Source organism: Leptidea sinapis, chromosome 6 (genome assembly GCF_905404315.1).
Source record: "Leptidea sinapis chromosome 6, ilLepSina1.1, whole genome shotgun sequence".
In the NCBI taxonomy this organism is placed as follows: domain Eukaryota; kingdom Metazoa; phylum Arthropoda; class Insecta; order Lepidoptera; family Pieridae; genus Leptidea; species Leptidea sinapis.
Window position 1 is genome coordinate 6120114 of NC_066270.1, and position 14903 is coordinate 6135016.

At 34.4% G+C, this 14903-nt stretch overlaps 1 protein-coding gene across 10 annotated transcripts in view; it reads right to left on the reverse strand.

The window, feature by feature from the left end:
* The window catches only part of LOC126964789 (AMP deaminase 2), a 62224-nt gene that overhangs the window by 19058 nt on the left and 28263 nt on the right, over positions 1-14903 (reverse strand). For 9 of the 10 annotated variants that reach the window (XM_050808043.1, XM_050808051.1, XM_050808045.1 and 6 more), the window contains one exon: positions 6020-6161. In XM_050808043.1, coding sequence (XP_050664000.1) covers positions 6020-6161 — 142 coding nt within the window. Of the gene's footprint in view, positions 1-6019; positions 6162-12829; positions 12985-14903 lie in introns of all 10 variants that reach the window. The other variant, XM_050808050.1, reaches the window with a different exon arrangement.

Sequence of the window (14903 nt, forward strand, 5' to 3'; positions counted from 1 at the left end):
AAAAAAGATAAAACAATGAAAATAGACATTTTTAGTTTAGTGTAAAAAAATTCAACTAAAATGTATTACATGTTATTTAATTTTTAATAACTGGTATTGCCTCCTCGAGGAGACAATACGCAATACAAGCTGTAATCAGAGCTCGAGCTCTGATTACAGCTTCGAGCCGGTTTGGCATACTGAACACTAGGTTTCGGAGCCGATGTTGAGAAATATTCTCCCATTCTTCTACCAGGGCCTGCTTTAGTGCCCTGAGGGTAGTAGGTGGTGGTCTGCGATTTCTGACTAGCCTACCAAGCTCATCCTAGGCGTGTTCAATCGGGTTGAGATCAGTACTTCTTGATGGCCAAGCCATCACGCTGATACCGACCTCCTGAATATACTCTTGTACGATATGAGCCGTGTGTGGCCGGGCATTATCATGCATCAGCATCGATCCATCACCCATATTTGCTAAATACGGCCCTGCATACTCATTGAGAATCTCTTGAGCATATCTTTGCCCAGTGAGGGTGCCATTTTTTATGGCTACTAGCTCTGTGCGACCTTCTGAAGATATGCCAGCCCATACATGTACACTGCCTCCACCGTATTGGACTCTTTCTGAGATGCAGGCTTGAAGGTATCGCTCACCAGGTCGCCTGTAAACACTTCGCTTTCCATCAGAAGGGTAAAGGGAGAATCGAGACTCATCTGCAAACAAAATTCTTGACCATTCTTCTTCATCCCACTGCATGTGTTCACGGGCGTATCGCAGTCTCGCTACTCGATGCTGTCTCTCGAGTTTTGGGCCACTCGCTGGTCTTCGGGGTTTCAAATTTGCTTCAGCAAGTCTTCTTCTCATTGTACTGTCACTAATGTAGTCCCTCCGGGTCTGAAGTACTGATACTGATGCATACTGATGCCTAGTTCCAGAAAAGCCATGATCCTAGCACATTCTTCAACTGAAAGAGGCATGATAAATAAATGTTATGTGCTTTTTAGCATAAATTTTTAAAACAAGACCCATCGATCTTTAAAAAAATTTAAAACAGAAATAAAAATGTGAATGGTAAAATTGTAATTCGAAAACGTCCACTTTAAAAAAGGAATGGTTTTGTTTTTGAAGTTTTTTTTCAGCCAATTCTTTAAAGAAGGTTACCGACTATAAAGTTTTTATGTACAAAATTAAATTCTCTTTGGAGTCCTTTTTATTTAGAAAGTATATCTTGTGAACTTAAAACGTTATCCCAATTTTAAAAGTGTGATACTTACTTTTGAAGGCCAGTGTAGTAAACTACCAAAAAGTAAAATTCAAATATTTAAATAGATAGGTACACAAAGATAGTCGTAGCGTGATGAAGCAGCAGCCAATACAAAAGTAAGATAGGACGACACAAGTGGGAAGAGCCAATAGAGGAAGATTTGATGTTATTGAAGCTACCAACAAAAAAGATCGATCAATCGATAGTTCATAGATTAAGGTCCACATTCCTACACACATCGCGCGTACTAAACCTGCGAGGATCGATTAGCATGAAGATGTTCTTCATACTTGGGGCCGCGTACTTTGTACAATTCCTATGGAATTTGGCCGTCATATATAAAAAGATTTGTTTTATATGTTTTCTGCGAAACTGAAGTGGCAGTGGACAGGGCACATAGTTCGACGGACAGATGGCCGTTGGGGCAGTAAAGTCCTCGAATGGCGACCACGTACCGGAAGACGCAGTGTTGGTAGGTCCCCCACAAGATGGACCGACGTTCTGGTCACCGATAATCACAAAGATCGCCGGAATACGTTGGATGAGGGCAGCGCAGGACTGATCGTCATGGAAATCTTTTGGGGAGGCCTTTGTCCAACAGTGGACGTCTTCCGGCTGATGATGATGATATAAAATGATTTATTTTAAGGGCAAATGGTAGACTAAGAAATTAGCACGTACAAACAGACAAACATTAAGCTCTTCAGCATTACAGTACTGAGTTTAAAATGATAATCGATATGTAGTTATAAGACCACGAATAATACTGATCTATTTATGCCGCCTCTCATACAGTTTGGAAGTCGTAAGCATCTATTATTGATCGACAATCTCCGCAACTGTCAGCGGTGCAAAGCTGACACGAGGCAGGTGTTCACACTTGTGAGGGTTATATTATGATATACAAGTTCTGGATTTCTGACACTAGCCGACGTGAGAAATAGCAGTAACAATCCTAGCGAAGACACTATATACTGTATTATTCAATTGGAAATAAATAATGGTATCAAAAATGGCCAATAGCTAATTATTATGATTTTGATGGCTTCTCATTTCTTTCTGTAGAATTGCAGATAATCCAACATTTTTCGTTTTCAGACTTCGACTCTCGAAAGTGATACGTAAATGCCATATATTATATATGTTAGTGTATCTAGATAACTAGACTAAAATTTCAAAAAAAATTGCATGATATTTTAAATACACCGAGGTACTGTGTTTATATAATGTCGGCATGGTTACTGAAAATTCAGGCTTCTAGTTTAACTCACAAAGAAGTTATATAGGGGTCGAAAATGGCCTGAACTGGTTCGAGAAAAGGATGGTAAGGCCGTGTCCCCAGATATATTTAAAACGATGAAATTGTAACAATTCTGCAAAAGCTACTAAATATATATTATAGGGTGTCTTATCAAGTTATCTTATAGGGTGCTTGCCGGGTGGGACAAAAAGTTTGTCGTCTTGTTCGTGTTAAAAAAAACCTCTAACACTCACTACAGAATTGCATGACAGGGAGATGTAATTTTGAACTTGGAGTAACTTTACGTCACGTTTTAACACAGACAGAATATTACTCAGACCTGCTCACAGGTATACTTACAGATTATGTCTCGTAAGGGCCCATCGCTGACAATCCACTTTACTGCCAAACATCACAATTCCCGCCAATACTAAACAATTACTTCTTCGTTCAGTCCTCGCTCACAAATGGCTTACATCCCCCAGTATGGGTTGTTTCAAGGTTTATCCAATTATGTGGTATTAATACTTTGTACACAGTTCAGAGACAAACAGTTTGCATAGGTACGCCACTTGCTTATCCATATATTTGGAATTACGTTAATAAAAATAAATAATTAAAAATACATAACTACGTTTTCAGTCTCTTCAATAAATAAAAACCTATTGTACACTTTATTAAAACAAACCTTTTTCTTTTGTTACTTGGCGGCTACTGTATCTTATCTGTGAACCACTAAATACCACCGCAGTTAAAAAAAAAAAAATAATCGAACTTCTTACACGTTTCAAAGGGTCGGTAATCATTAGCCACAAAGAGAACTTTGAATGAAGAGTGTCGTATTACAGTGATTATATTGATTTAGTTCTTTGTTGTAAGATGTGTTGAAATAATTGATGCATACCTAGGAACATTATTCCGTGCATATATTATAAATGCGGTTAGTAGATATTTTATATCTGTCGTTGTATCTGAATTGGGAAATGGTGCTAGAAAATGTATTTATCAATTCGACCGAAAGAGAACATAACGGAACATGACACGATGTTTAGCTACATACGATATTCAGTTTAGTAAAAAATGATTTCAGAAACCTCAATATTATTTTCAAAGTCCTATCCATAGATACCCCACACGAATGGGTTTGATGAAAAAAAATGTTTGAGATTCAGTTGTGGATTGTGGTTCAAGACAGTTATTGTTCCATAAAGGAATTTCCACTTAAATGGAACTTACAGGCTATTTTATAAAAAGTAGGTTACAAAATTGCATCTTGAAGAGTATTTACTATACATAGTGATTAAAATAGGTTAAGTAGGTAAGTATAGCTTATATACATTTCTAATACAAATATTTTATAAAAATTATAATACTAGTGGGTAGTTTTAAAACATCATCGCATCAAAATCATACGGACCCGGGACGGTCGACGTCAACAGTCGACGCGAGCCACGGTTGAGTCACTACTCGCTACTCAGTTACAAATCACTACACAAGATTACATAGATTCATCGATAACGAGTTACTAGATATGACAACAGATAATATTATTTCTATTTAATGGGTTAACAAATAATTTCAAGATATTTCTATTTATGTTTAAGTTTTTTGGTAAAATGGGCCTTTAGGAGTTTTTTAAAAATGTGCATACTGTTGGACTCTTTAATATTTTTAGGAAGCTTATTACCTATACAGTTCAACACTTTCAAAAGTTATTTACAGTTCTTAGTACTAACTTAGTAACTTCCAAAATTTATTGTTTTTGTGCGGTTTACAGAATATATTTACTTACCTTATTTCAGTAGTATAGTTCTTATAGTTTCAGGAAAAAGTGGCTGTGACATACTGATGGACAGACAGACATGACGAATATAGAAGGGTTCCGTTTTTTGTCATTTGGCTACGGAACCCTAAAAAAGAATACATCTTTAACTTTACTTCAATAGTGGCAGTTCAGAAAAGTAACAATGAAACGAAGTATGTGTAGAGATTCTGTGTTGTAGGTACATGTCAAAGAAATTTGTTACGTTGCGTGAGAACTATGAACTATTGCGCCTAGTAAAGTATTGTGATGCATTTTCAAATTACAAACGTCATCTCTACTTTTGTTGTTTTGTTTCTTAGATAATTTATACGTCTAAATAAAGTCTCTTGCATTTAGACAACCCATAAAGTGTGCGTGACAAGCTACGTCCTACACTCGCGATTTGTGTTATTGTTATTCGACGTTTTTACAGCTGTCATAGTCTATCTAGACGTAAATGATCTAAGATTTCTTTCTGATCCAAAGAATGGAAATTCAGCATCATAAATTAAATGTGAAAATCTTGGTGATCCATATAAAAATGACACTCACGTAATATACTCAAAGAAAATATCAATAATATGTATCTATTCAGGCAAAAGTCACGGTCATGGCCGAAATAGGCAGATTTTATTTGTCTAACTTGCCGCTCCTTTCCCACAATAGTACAATCACAAATAAGGGCTCAATCTTCAAATGAAGAATAATAAGCTATACGTTACAACTTCATTGGAGTTCTAAAAGTTGTCTCAAAAGTCTACATCGTATGTTATTTAAGTTTAATCAAAAAATCGCTTTTTCGCCTCATAGTTCCATATGGATGTATCATAATATAACCTACTAGTAAAATTATGGAAAATTAAATTTCCGACACAATTTGCTCCAAATATTTTTCAACTCAAATGTTTTTGAGAAAGAGTACACAGCTGGTAATCCGAATTTATGTAAATGTAATAGATGGTCAATAACAGGTTGCATAAACTTGTTATAATTTTAATTATTTATTTATTAATACATACTGAACAATATTTTACTAATATTGAATAATATATTAATGAAACTAATTTGACTAATTAAAAACTAAAATAAGATAAGATCTTATTATATGTATTACCTACTTTTATATACATTTTTTGAAATAAGATTTTTATACAAATTGTATAAGTAATTATATTTTAATTTAATCTTTACAAATTTTAGTTGTTCTAGACGTAATTTGTGAACTCTACATTTCTTCAACCTCGAAAGTATCAAATAATACAGAATTAAAATTAGACTGTTTCAAAAGACACGCAGTCTTTATAGTATTGCATGCTCACTTGCAACACTTTTAATATATCATAGGATAGGATAGATCATTAGGATATTATCTCCACCATCTGGACCACCATACGGTCCTCCACAGTGCGGTTTTCAAGGAGCTTTCTTCCACGTACTACAAAGCTGTGGAATGAACTTCGTTGTGCGGTGTTTCCGGGACGATACGACATGGGTACCGTCAAAAAATCGCGTACACCTTCCTTAAAGGCCGGCAACACTCCTGTGATTCCTCTTGTGTTGCAACAGAATGTGGACGGCGGTGATCACTTAGCACCAGGTGACCCGTACGCTCGTTTGTCGTCCTTTTCCATAAAAAAGCATACTTTTTTAAATTTGTATTTCCCTCTTTTAGTGATTCTTGGTTGATAATAATGCTCGAAGGAAAGTCCAATGAGAACTCAGATAACTCACTTGACATTCAGCTGTCTCTGGATGAGGAGCTTCTTCTCTATCTGCTCGATGGGGAACTGCGGCACTTCGTAGGGCGCCGACAGTTCGTTGGGGAGTTCCCGGGGGGCTTCCGCGCCCACTGCACTTGTGGGACTCTCGCTGCCTGTAACAAGCGCAATTTAATAAATATTTGATTCAATATAAATTTTTACTTTTTTAAATACAGTAGCGTTCGTTCGATCAAATAAAATCAAAGAGTTGATTTGAAGAATTGATAGATATGTTTTAGGAAAAAGCCAGTCCTAGTAACCATAATATCATCCAAAGGAGTGTTAGTATGAAAACGGATGATAAAATGTTGTAGTGAATTTTTGTAACATGACTCGTTTGGATAATGTAATGGTTATTAGGACAATGGGTGTTTTCATGTTGGCAATAAGGTAACTGCTTAAGAATCTCTAATACAGGATTTAAAGCAAGGGTGTAGATAAAATAGTGTGTCGGCTTCGACGCACGACTGTAGTTTAGATACTCCAGTCCATTTTGTATGTTTTTTTAAGTACGCTATAGGTACATTATAATTTTGCACGGCCGCCATCACTTGAATTTCAAGAATGATCCCAAATTACATCGCAATCGCCGAAAATCTTGAAAATAGTTGTAATCACATTTCAAACGGTACCATAGACTGGTAATTTTAAAAAAGATCTAGTTGCACATTAGATGCAGAAAAGAGCACCGTACATGAGGACTACCAAGAACAATTTTTGAAAAAAGATTTGAAGTTACTTTTAAAATTCAAAACTTTCAAAGATTTAAAGAAAATGTCTTTACACAATTATTTTGTGAAACGATGCTGGAGCGTTTTCGCACTTCTAAATGTGAGTTGCATTTTGATATCAACGGTGCTCATTTTCATTCGAACGGGCAAGTCAACAACAGAACCAGCAGTACCAGGTCCAAGAACCAGTTAGCCTTGAATGAAGCATCAAAAGCACCTTTGCCTTGCCCAGGGTATGGTGTGGTGTGATTGGTTTACCCACGAATTGAATTATTGGATCTTCTTACTTTTTAAATGCCCGGGGTCAACAACGAGAATTATGAGCTCGTAACTACGGATAGGAGATATGGTTCCAGTAATCCTATTCCACACAGTTTCAGAATTTCAATGAATTTGCTCGGGGAAATAACTCACAAACTGATCAGCCGATTTTCCGTAGCAACCGAGGTAGCCCGACTTAGCACGAATTGATTTTTATTACCTTTATTTAACTCATAGAGAATATACACTAACAATTCGCGAACTGTTGTGAAGTTAAAAGAAAACATTCGTCATGACATCAGCATAATTCATCCAATGTGCGTGTGGCGCTCAACACGAGTCTTTGTTTCGAGCTGTGTAATTATTGTTATAAACACAGTTAAGAAAATGTTGTTCGATATTATTTAAAAAAACATAGTTGACTCTTTCTTCTAATCCTTTCAAATCATTAATTTTATCAAAACTTACTTGTTAGTCTTTTTATTTTGCAAATATAAATCTGCTGCAACTGCAGGTGGTGCAAGAAACTCTAAATATAAAAATCCTTACTTTAATATTATAAATACGAATGTGAGTTTGTTTGTTTGTTTCTTATAAGAATAGCTTTTGAAATATTGCACAAACCTTATAAGGGCGACAGAAGCGAATAAAAGGTAAATAAAAATGTTTAGCCCAAAATTTTTAAGATCCCAAGGCAGCGCAAATCGATGTTTTGGTCTGGTCCTTAAATATGGGTAGGTATATAGGTGAAATAGGCCTATGTAACGAAATAGAGAGGGTACGACGTGTAGCGAGACGAGTGATAGATAAGGATGACCAGTCGCTGGATCGCTCAAGTCACAAAGCCTAATGCGAATAAAGTATCTTGCAGTATCTAGAAGATATATTTGTATTAAAATACACCTGCAGATTGCGACCTTTTATTATATTATTTTGATTAATGTTCATGTAATTGGTTACTAGTATATTGAAGTTATTTTTTTTCTCATTAATAGGTAATTATCATTTTAATTCATCATTTGTAAATGCTTGAATAATAATAATAAACCTAGAGAGTGTAACTGTTGTTTGGCAGTTAATCTATCAGTTTCCTCTGGAAAGCGGCGTAGACACTAAAGAGGAAAACAAGATGAAGGTCGCATCATTGGAACTATCATATATTACCTTCATGTCGACGCACATTTATAGTATTGGAATATTTATTGTATTGACCACGGAATGCATCTTAAGCAGTATGACTGAATGCGCAGCCTAGCGAAACTCTGTAAGAAAAAAGCGATTCACTCGAACTCTTGTATGAAACTTGCAGTCATTGACAGATGACGGCTATAATCTTGTAAAAAACGGAGATAGCCGAAATCCACTCCGTTTTAACTTATATGCAACTGCTCGCTTTCAAACTTAGCCCGATTATACTTTGTCGCCATATTGTAATTACTATTTCAAACTTATGTCAAATCACTGCACGTTTCATAGTAAACTTAATTTTATTTTTTACTTAGGCAGACCCGCCTCTTATTACGTAGTATTTACACGCACTTTGGAATGCACAGAAGTCGGTAGGCGACATGTGGGGCCATTTGGATGATTAGGCTGAATAAATAAATTCCTACTTATAAAGTTTTATTATTGTCCGAGTATTGTTACAAGTTTTTAATAATTACGATTATTTACTAGAGTAAGATTTAAGTTAGAATCGAATAGTAATATTTTTACTCATCTGTCATTATTACATAATAACTAGTTTTATTTGCCGACACATTTTCCTATAAAACCATAGTATTTTTACTGTTTATAACGTCCACCGTCTTTGTAACTATCTAAAATCTAAATACAGAGAGGAAATGGACGCAAAGTATTTCTTAGACCTATATGAATAGTGATTTTTTAACTTTGCCTTTCATTTTTTCTTGCTAAAACATAATATAGAATTTAAATTGGTCGTTAGCTCCTTGTTGACATATCAGCGAAGGTTATCGTGTAACCTCTGTCACGTAAGCGCCATTCTCTTATTGATAACACACAGTCAACCAGTCACAAGGATGGTTCACTTATCTGTTATATCCCACTTACTACATAGTTACTAACATAAACAATTATGAATTTTTTGCTCCATAAGGCCACGTTTAGATGAAAAGCGCTCAACGCGCGTTTTGTTAACGCGCGCTTACAACTACATACCTTTTATTCAGGCCATACATATGCTAACGCGCGTTTTAATTAGGCGCGTGTTGATGGCTGCGCTAGCACTCGATTGTTGTCAACGCACGTCAACGCGCGCTTTGAGTTAATTGGTATTTGGTTTTCTATGTTTCGGTTCAGATGAGCGCGCGATTTTTTCGCGGATAAACATAATATAGGGTTCATATAGTTCGTCCGGAAATGTCCGAAATGGAAACCGAAGCTTTTAATACGGAATTATTCATTGATGAAATAGAGAAACGTCCTGCGATTTGGGACATGACAAGTAGCGATTATTCAGATAAGAATTTTAGAAGACGGGCTTGGCAAGAACGCCTCCTTATATTCTGTAAAGGACATGACAATGAAGAAAAGAAGAAATTGTTTCTACGTCCATCGTCGACAAAATAATGAAGAACTCAAACTGAAACAGGGCAGCACGCATTTAACGCCTGACAAACGCGTACTATGTGAACACTATACAAAAGTTCAACGTTAAGCGCTTGTCATTTGAACGTGGCCTTAATGGTCTGTGAAGTGATGTAAACAGGAAACTACTGTTCTTGCAATCAACTCAACAACAACAATAACACGAAATATTTACTACCCGGAGCCCCTGCGTCAAAGTGAATAGAGAGAAAACATTTAAATAGTAAATATACCTACAGCTGTTATCAAAATAAGTTATAACAGCTCTAGAAAATGTCACTTATAACCTTATATATTTTATACAAAAAGTGCTGAGCCGGCAAACATTGTTTTGCAATATAAATTAAGAACATACCTAGCCCGCGCCCACTGGGTAGGTATAGGTATTAATTATATTATTATATATATTAAATAAATAGGTAAATATGTATTGTAGGTAGTAATAGGTATGAATTGTCAAATATGTATGTTTTAGGTCAAAAAAATATACGTTCCGCATCACCGAAAATTATACATTAAACCTTCTTTGAAACACACTGCATCTTATGGTTTAAGTTTTATTCCGATCGGTTCAGTAGTTTTCGCAGTATACCTATATAACCGAACAAAAACGCGGCTCTCCATTTATTAGTCGGTATATGATACTAAATCTAGTAGGTATTTATTTGATGATGTCGATTCTGTGAGATTCTTGTGGATTAATATTATTTTACTTGGCTTGACGTTCTAAAAAAGTATAATAAGATTGGACGGAATAAACAGATAGGCATAAGTCGTGATTAATATATGAAAGTATGCTGGCTGGCTAATTAGATATTAGCAACATCTGGTTTATTTAAATGTATATTTTGTAACGATTTCGCAATTATAAAATTTCTAACAGATAATCGTAAAAAATAAAAAAGTAGGGTGAGTATAAATACATAAATTTTTTCGGAATCAAAATAATTGATGATTGACTATTTTTTAAATACTTTCTTTGATTAACGCGAAAGTTACACATTTCAATAAAACACTGTACTTGTTATTGTTTTTACATCACATTTCATATTTATTAATATTTCAGTTAACCCGACGTTTCAAGACCTTTCCAGATTTTTCAGTCGAACAGAAAACGAGATCCGCAAAATCTAATGTAAAAACAGTTACAAGTACATGCGTTTAAATCCTAAAAAGTGTTTAGTTATTTTTTATTTTATTTTTTCATGAATTTATTTATTTAATCTTGCCTTCTAATTGTATAAGGAACCAAGTACATGTTTAAAGTTATTATTTTTTCATCTTTTTTTATTAACAGTATACCTTCTTATGTATAAAAATAAAATATTGATATTAATACTTTTTAAGTACAGTAGTTGTGATCGGAGTGATGCATTTGTACCAAGCATAAACCTACACAGGTTTCTGCGGCGCATTCTTAAGTTTTCATTGTACTCTTTTTTTTAATATGAATAATAAAAAAAAAAAAACAAAAAAAAATGGAAATTTTACACCTTAGACATTTTCTTTTTTCAGATCTACGAGTAACTTGCTTGAAGAATTGTCGGCTGATAATAATATAGTAATTCTATGGATATTACTATACGTGGAATAGTCTCATTTGAATTTTGTGCGTTGCGTTATGGGTAACCTAACAATTTGCAACATTTCCCAAACCACTATTCAGAATAATTACAATATACTAATTGGTAGCGTGGCTGCTGAGGTCTTTTAAAATACTGGAACGTAATTAAAATTTGTACTCAAGTGTTGAAGAGCGTGTGAGTGTCGCCACTCGCCAGTCGCCAGTTACTGTTGACAATAGGCGGCCTTGGAGCTCTGCGAGGGACAGGCGAGATGTTGTTTGCCGTTCAAAATGGGTCACTTGTTGTTTGAAGCTTCGTTGTGGACTTTTTATATTATTAAACAGAATGGAGGCCATTTAAACCTAGTTTAAAGTATAAGAAAATCTGTTTTAAATTAATTAATCATTAGAGATACGATTATATTTTGTACCACTTTAAAATAAAGTTATTTTTATTTGTGAACTTACTGGGTTAATTGTACTCATCAACTTAAAGTGACATGACTAATAACTGTGTTGAAGCTTCGGATTTAGGATTTTTTAAGAACCTAGAGCGGCAAAGCATTGTAAGGGCGCATCGCTTACCCGCAGTATTTAGTATTTAAATAATCTAGTAAGAAGATTAGGAAGTGACAGAACATGTACTTTTATAAGTTTCTATATAGCTTTTTAGGGGCGCCCCCATGATACTTTCAAAGCTTCATCTCAATCTGATCAACGGTAATTTATTATTGCCTTATAATCGAAACATAACGAACTTCAACAAAACAAGAGATGATAATGAATAAAGTTAAGCTGATAGCCAAGATAAGCAGTTCATGATAACTTCAACGCACAAAAAATTTTCATGGAGAATCGTTAAAAATTCTGTGTGTATCATTATCAGTGAACAGTATAGTAGATATTAATATACATGTAGAATTATCGAGTGTTAGCTAGTTTAATATTCAAAATACTTAGAAGCTAATGGCATGCGTGGCCGACTACTTACGACTTGTCCATCAAAATCAGTTACAGTGACAATAGATTCGCTTTCCTTTTCTATCTTGCTGAATCTCCGTTAAAGATGATCTTCTATGTCGCACTCTTTGTTTCTATATATGTATATATATATTTATATATATATATATGTGATGCAACACAACAGAATGTTGTAAAAGTGACATGCACATGCGTCGGTGATTACTAACAATTAGCCGGTTCTCACTAAGCCACTAAGTAAGTATATAAAAAAGGACTAAATTCAGACACAAGGTATTTTGATAAGAAAGTTATATTTAGATAATAATATTGCTTGATCAATCCGCCAGGATTCAATTTGAATATAAAAATTTGAGTAAATTTGTTTTTAAAATATCAGTAGGTACGTAAAGTTAATGCAGCATTTCTGAATGTTATAAACAACGCTACCTAACTACTGAATGGCTACTGAGTCCAGTTGAAGATTGGATGCTATGTTTAAAAATAGTTAAAAAAAATTGCAACAAAGAACAAGAGTGATTGCAATACTGCCTTTCTATTATTTTCATTGGCAATTGATTCAAGGGAAATTTTCCAAGCTCAAGAATTAGGGGGAGATCCAGAAGAAAAACAAATATTATTAAATAATATTCACCGTTTTGTGTATGTTGATCTCCATTTGCTGTCTTCGCCCGCACGTGCCACAAGTCTTTGTCAAAACTATACATGGTTTATAGATATTTTATCCACTCACTATAACACTAGTTAATAAAACACTTCAATGTAATATAATTGTCATGCAGATGATAGCTACAAGAATACATTCATCTATATTAATATTGTATAGTAATGAAATATATATACATATTCTAGAAACAGGGAGTACGTGATATTTTCTCGTTACAAAGACTTAATTAAAGTCATACGCAAGTCTTACAATTAGGACATCATTAAGTGGGTTCGCTTTGTAAAGATAACAACGAGGCAATTAAATTAACGATTTGTATGAACAACGTGATTAGCTTGATAATGGAACACAAGCTCGCGAATAGTATTAGTATTGTAACTAGTCTTTTTGATACTCGATGATTATCTTATTTTATTTTTACTTAGAAGATGAAAAGGAGCTTTACTTAGAATTTAATGTATGGGTTTGGTCCATTAGTGAAACTTAACGTAATTGTGTTTCACACAATACGTTCAACACCTGCTCCAACTAAAATGTATGCAGCAGCTGACTTTTGTCCGTAACTTTTGAGTCAATCGTAGAAGTTATTCATATTAATTCTTAGAACATCCTGTACAGTTTGGGATAGTGATAAAAACTTACCCTGATATTAATTTCATCATTCAAAATAATTGCTCAGTATTATATTTTATTGTAATAAACGTCATAGTAATAATAACTTTAATTATTTTGCTAGTTTATCGCATAATAAGCAATATTAAACTGACATTGCAGCTCTATAGAGTAAGCCATGATTAAAATTTTACCCATTCAGCAAATAGATAGAGGCTTATATCAAACATTTTAAATTTATCATAATTACTAATAGAGACTGACAATATTTACATTGTTATCACGTAATGTCACGTAATTTAGAACTGGATATATTTTTTCCTGATTACATATTATCATTATATTTTATGACGAAATAGAGAGGACCGGTCACCAGGATTTTTTTAATGAAATTAAATAAAAAAATTAAAAATTAGAAAAAAAAATTATACGCCCTGCCCACTACAATGCAGTGCCGCTCGAGATTCTTGAAAAACCCAAAAATTCTGAGCAGCACTACAATTGCGCTCGTCACCTTGAGACATAAGATGTTAAATTTCATTTGCCCAGTTATTTCACTAGCTAACGGCGCCCTTCAGATCGAAACACAGTTATGTTAACACATTACTGCTTCACCGCAGAAAAAGGCGCCGTTGTGGTACCCATTATCTAGCCATCATCCTGTGCAAAGGAGCCTCCCACTGGTAATGTACTGGTAGGTGGCAAGTGTTCCCTCCCCATTGGTTGCACATTCTAATAATACCCAAAAGTGAAATCACAAAAGCCTAAGTGCTTCTGAAAGTTAAAAAAAACCGGTTGGATAACGATGCCTTATATTTTTTATGTTTGGGTAACTCTTCTGTTCCACCAAAACATTAACACGCCAGTGTCACACTGTTGAGCTAAGTGTTTATCAGTCATTATCAAGTTCATGATCAAACAGCATGATTCACACAACATTGTTGTTCATTCGTGTATGAAGCGTGGGCCGGGGAGGAATTTGATTAACTGTCACAGATGGAGTTTTTTTCGTTCACATAGAACCAGAAATAAATCTTCAATTATTATTATATTACTATTAATATAAAGGTGTTGTGTGGCAGTTGATTTCGACCACTTAAAAAATTGTACGAGTCTTTGTTCTTTGATACCTATAACAGCATTGGGTGTAAAACTAAATTTCCAAGTGTTAGCGTTTCTTACACTTGGCCGTTATAGACAAAAACTTTTAATGACTCAAAGAGATAAAGATCGGTGTAAATTATTATAGCTGTATAGAAAATCTATTAATATTGATTTTTAAAGTTTACCAACGATCGGATAAATGCATTTTATTTATCACAGAAATTATAACAATAGAAATTAGATTCCAAACTGTCCCATAACTGACATCAAACATGAGTAGGTACCATACCTAGATTCTCTTTACAATTGGGATAATATAATGTCT